The sequence below is a fragment of the Fukomys damarensis genome, unplaced genomic scaffold (assembly GCF_012274545.1).
Source record: "Fukomys damarensis isolate Sample0158 unplaced genomic scaffold, DMR_v1.0_HiC HiC_scaffold_19, whole genome shotgun sequence".
Taxonomy (NCBI): Eukaryota; Metazoa; Chordata; class Mammalia; order Rodentia; family Bathyergidae; genus Fukomys; species Fukomys damarensis.
The window spans coordinates 65408946-65414171 of record NW_022900931.1 but is presented as its reverse complement, the minus strand read 5'-3'; the positions used below and the strand labels follow the sequence as shown (position 1 = coordinate 65414171).

The window sequence follows — 5226 nt, the reverse complement described above, 5'->3', positions numbered from 1 at the left end:
GCGTGCGCGCTCACCATCTTCTCGCAGGCCTGCTTCCCGTCCATGAAGCCCTTGGGGATGGCGTTGGGTGTCAGGATCTCGTACCTGTGGCGCGAGAAGGTGGGTGGCCAGGGTTACAGGGAAAGGCAATCACAGAGTTCCAAATCTTGATAGGAAAACAATGCTCAGTAGTCCTTTGCCTTTTTTTTTAGACAAGGTCTCCCTGTGTAGCCCAGGCTGGCCTTGGACTCATGGAAATTCTCCTGCCTCAGCCTCCCGAGGGCTGGGATGACAGGTGTGCACCACCATGTCTGGCCCCTTTGATAATTTTTTATCCTGACCCAGTTGGATGCAGTGGTTAAGACAGTTTGTTGAAACGTGGCTAATAGAAAATATTCAGTTATATTTGTGTTGCTTTTCCTTCCACTTTTCTCTTTTTAACCTCCCTTCCCTCCTTCTTCCTTCCTTTTGCTGGGGATCGAACCCTGGGCCTTCACACTGAGCTACATTTCCAGCTCTTTTTATTTTTTTAAATCGCTAAATTGCCCAGCCTGGGTTCCAACTTGCGATCCTCTTGCCTCAGCCTCCCAGGCTGCTGAAATTCCAGGCCACGGAGCCTGGCTTCATTTTCTGGTGCCATATGGCTTGTGGGAAGCCTCTTTTTGTTACATTTGCCATTTCACTTGCTTGTTCGGTTTTGATAGCTTCTGTTCTTTTCTATTTCATTTTCAAACACTAAAGTGGCAGCCCATTCACGGTTTGGGGACCGGGGGCCTAAAAAGCAACGTGCCGGGCCCCTCAGCGTCCTCCCAATTCCAGGGGAAAGGAGGCCCCGCTCACCGCTGCCGGAACTCCTGGAAGAGGATGCGGTTGGGGAAGCCCTGGCGGCAGATGCGGATGCCCTCGAGGACACCGTTGCAGCGCAGCTGGTCCAGCACCAGCCGAGGCTCCAGCTTCCCGGCCTGCGGGGCGAGGGGAGCTCGGGTTGGCAGCGGCCACGCGGGGGCGCCACTGCCACAGGCCTAACTGGAGCCTAGAGCTGCTGAGCCCTTACTGCGTTTGTGAATTTAACCTGGAAACCACAGCAAGCTTCCTGAGGACGTGCAAGCCGCTGACACCTAACCGTGTGGTCAGACTTTTGCCCCACATTCCTCTTCTGAAAGGCCAGCTCTCTACTTTCCCCAAAGAGAAAGTCTCTCTGAGTTCTGCAAAGCCAATTGCATGCAGTACCCCAGCCTTTCCCTTCTTTGTGCTCTCTGGGCTCTGACTGGCCACTGGGCCTTTGCACAAGCCATTCTCTGTGTAGGAAACCACGTATCCTTTGATGCTCAGGCATCTCCTTGTCCGGGGAGCCCCCCTGGACTTTGCTTGTCAGGTCAGACCGTCTGGGACACTTATGACCCCTACAAATCCCCCAGACATGCCTTCTGGGGGCTTGGCTGAGATCCTGTGCTCCCAGGTACTTAGTAGATTTAAGTTCCACAAATGGACAAATTTCCCAGGGATGGAAGCAGCTTGCTCAGGGGGTTTGGCCAGGTCCCCCACCTTCACCCTGTCCTCCCGGGTCACTCACCCGCTTCTCGTGGTTGGGGACGATGCAGCGGACGAAGCTGGGGTTGGTGTTGCTGAGTGTGGCCATCAGGCGGCTCAGGGACTCCTTGTAGAGCTGCCCCACCGTCCGGAACATCCCGCGGCGCGGGCGGCCACCCAGCGGGCCATCCCCGAGGCTGCTCACCTGCTCCAGCCCCACGATGCTCTCCACTGCGGAGGCCACAGATGTGGGGTCAGAGGTTGGGGTGGAGCCCGGCGGCCGAGGCCGAGGGTCTCACTCTACAGACTTCCCACCGGGCATGCGTCACACGGCCTGGAGGGGGTGCGGTGACCCCTTCGGACAGCAGGTAGGCTGCGGCTGGGTGGGCACCGCCGGGCGCCAGGGTCGGGCCGGGTGGACCCTCCCGAGTCCTCCTCAGAAGCCAGCTCTGCTCTCCCGACCAATGGTGACAGCGACAAGGACAGCCACTGTTCACTCAGGGTACTGAGGAAATGGAGGCGGGAGGGGACGGTGCTCACAAGCAGCATGGCTGGAACCCAGACGGCGCCACAGGAAAATGAGTGTGGCCGGGCCTGATTTCACGGTCACTCCGGGCTCTGCTGCCACTTCCGCTCGTGAGAAAGGCCCGGGGACTCCTGCTCTGGCACCAGCTCTGTGCCACCAGGTCTGCCAGTGCTCAGGAGCCTCACATCCGGCACAGCTCAGCCCACGCCAGGGCCAACTGGTTAATTCCACTTCAGGGCAGGGCCCAGTGTGTGGCAGCGGCTCACAAATCTGACTTTCTCCTCCCTAGGCTCAGCTGTCTTCTCCACACCCATGCTTTGGGATATTTTCCAAATAATAATAATCATTAAATCAGTTCTCAGAGTGCAGGGAAGGGGCAAAGTTCTGAGTTCAAATGCCGGCTCTGCTACTTACTGCTTGAGCCCAGGCAAGTTATTCAGCACCATCTCTGTGCTTCAGTTTTCTCAATGTCTGGGGGTGAGAGTCCTAACAGCTGCCCCACTGGGTGAGGAGGATTCGGGGTGTCAGTGATAAGAGGGCTTCCCGCAGTGAACAGCACATAATAAGTGCTCAAGAAATGCTGGTGGATACTGCTAGAGACTCAGAGCTGCTCAGGAGGCAGAGGAAGAGCGAGAGTTCCCCGCAGGGACAGGAGAGGGGACAGAGGCGCGACTTGGGCTCCCAGCCCACGCTCCACCCTCCTCGCCCACAGGCCTCACCGTTGCCGCAGAGACACCCACCCCCTGGTGGAGAAGAGGCGGAACAGCACCTCCCTGCAGATCCGGGGGACAGCAGAGGGAAGGAGCCCAGGAAAGAGGCCTGTGGGAGGTCCCCGTGCTCTGGGGAGGGAGGGCAGATGGGGCATGGCGGGGGAGATGGCAGGGAGATGCATGAAGAGATGCGCGGGAAGGTGGAGGGAGAGAAAGAGGAGAGGGCCGTTAGACAACAGCACGGGGCAAGGCGGCAGAAGGGCTGGACACTGCGCACGAATTTCCCACGTCCCGCTCGCCTTTGTGTCTACCCAGAGCATCAGGATGGCCACAAGGATGACGGTCCCCTGTGAGTGTGAGTGCGAGAGAAGAAGAAGCTCCCTCCCTAGGGGCGAGTCTGTGTCGGCTGCATCAGGTACAGCACGGGGAGGCGGCAGAAGGGCTGGACACTGCGCACGAATTTCCCACGTCCCGCTCGCCTTTGTGTCTACCCAGAGCATCAGGATGGCCACAAGGATGACGGTCCCCTGTGAGTGTGAGTGCGAGAGAAGAAGAAGCTCCCTCCCTAGGGGCGAGTCTGTGTCGGCTGCATCAGGTACCCCTTTTTGCTCTGGCCTGCCGGGAAGCTCAAGAACTAACTGAACATCCTGGATTTGTTTTTTTCTGTCTCTCGGAGGAGAGGTCATCTCATTTGTCTTTTCTCCTGGCCTGCCACCCGCAATCGGTCTGTGACTGGGCTGCAATATTTTTAAAACATGGGTAAATTTTCCAAGATGATTTTCATAGCAAAATCCGGTTCTGGACTGGACACCAAATGCTGTTCTCTAACCTCTCTGGGGTAAACAACTCGAGTTTCTCTCTGGCATCAGCTCAGGAGATCAAGGTTTCCCATAGGCTTCTGTGTTCAGGGAGCTGTTCTGTTTTCCTGCCTAATGGCATGGGCTGGTACTTCTACTGCTATGCAGGTTGATACAAGGTGACGGCAAACTGACAAATGCTGGAAAACTGGACCCAGCCAAAACCAAGATGCTGGTTGTTTTATAAAACATTTCTCAAACTGCCCCGAGGGTGGGGGTGGGGACAGACAGGGCTGAGAGATGTTTAGAGACCTGGCGGCCGGGCCTGCGCCTCCCAGCAGGCTGCCGGCCAAACTCCCTAGTAGACCAGGAAACCCCTCCCACGCTGTCAGCCTGCCCTGTGCCTACGAGTGTGCCCCCATCCACCTCCATGCAGATGGACAAAGAGGAAGTTTCTCTTTCCGCATCCAGCTGCTCTCTGCACCCACAGGGTCTGCATCCCTGGGTCCAACCAACCGCAGATTGAAAATACTCGGAAAAAGGATTTGCACCTGAACTGAACCTGCAGCCTTCTCTTGTCATTTTCTACACGATGCAGTGCAACAGCTATTTACGTAGCATTTACATTGTACTGAGCATTGTAAGTAATCCAGAGATGGTTTAAAACAGGGAGAGCGAGAGCAAGTTCTACATAAACGCTATGCCTTCCCCCCAGTACAGGGCAATGAACCCAGGGCCTTTGCACTGAGCTACATCCCCAGCCCTTCCTTCTATTTTTTAAATTTTAAAACAGGGTGGTGCCAAGTCACTAGGGCTGGGCTCAAAGCTTCAATCCTCCTGCCTCAGCCTCCTAGGAGGATCACAGGCGTGCGCGCTACCACACCTGGCTGTACGGCACTTTATAGTACTTGAGTGTCTCTTGCACGAAGCACCGTTGGCGTTGGAGGAGGGCCCTGGAACCGACCCGGCAGATCCGGAGAGACTGCTGAGCTTGGTCTGACTGCATGGCCGACGTTGCTAAGACAGTGGCGGACCGCAGGCGGACGGGGCCGGGGGATCTTTATCCCTGAGCGGACCAGCCCATCCTCCGGTCAGCCCGTCGCTAACCGGAAGTACCATCTGCGCGACTGCCCGGGGGCGGCACACAGGCCTGGGACAGGCCGCGAGGGTCCTCACCGTCCTTCCAGATCTCGGCGGTCATCCGGTCTGTGCTCTGGTGGAGCAGGGCTGCCACGTTGTCATTCAGCGGGTCCATGTTCTTCATCAGCCACTCGTTGGCCTTGTAGTCGACCTGAGCGAAGCCGGGTTGAAGAAGGTTGTCATCCGGGGTCACAACTCCCCAGTACCCAGCCTTTAGCGGCGGGATCGCCACGGCCCGGTGCGTGAGCGCCACCTCAAAAATGCCCAGCCTGGCCCCTCCCCTCCCGGCCCCGCCCTCCCGTTGGCCCCGCCCACCTTGCCCGCGTAGTGCAGGACGCTGAAGTCAGCCTGGTCCCGCAGTTGCCTGGGGCGCTGGAACTTGGGGTGGCCGCCCTGCTCCTGGGCCACCTTCTCCACGAACGATTTGTCGGTGGCCTTGGGGAACCAGCACTCCTCATCCAGCAGGGCCAGAAGACCGGGCGGGTTGGCCTGGCGGGGGGAAGGCAGTCAGGGCCCCAGCCCGGGCTCCCAGGCTGCAGCCGCC

The 5226-nt window shown here is 58.0% G+C and overlaps 1 protein-coding gene across 1 annotated transcript in view; it reads right to left on the bottom strand.

Moving 5' to 3' along the window:
• Myh14 (myosin heavy chain 14) overlaps positions 1–5226 on the bottom strand; it is a gene marked incomplete at its 3' end in the record, with an annotated part of 49559 nt that overhangs the window by 23480 nt on the left and 20853 nt on the right. The window contains 6 exon segments of the mRNA XM_033766024.1: positions 15–84; positions 820–941; positions 1553–1740; positions 2776–2874; positions 4719–4833; positions 4998–5171. Of these exon segments, the coding sequence (XP_033621915.1) occupies positions 15–84; positions 820–941; positions 1553–1740; positions 2776–2874; positions 4719–4833; positions 4998–5171 (768 nt within the window).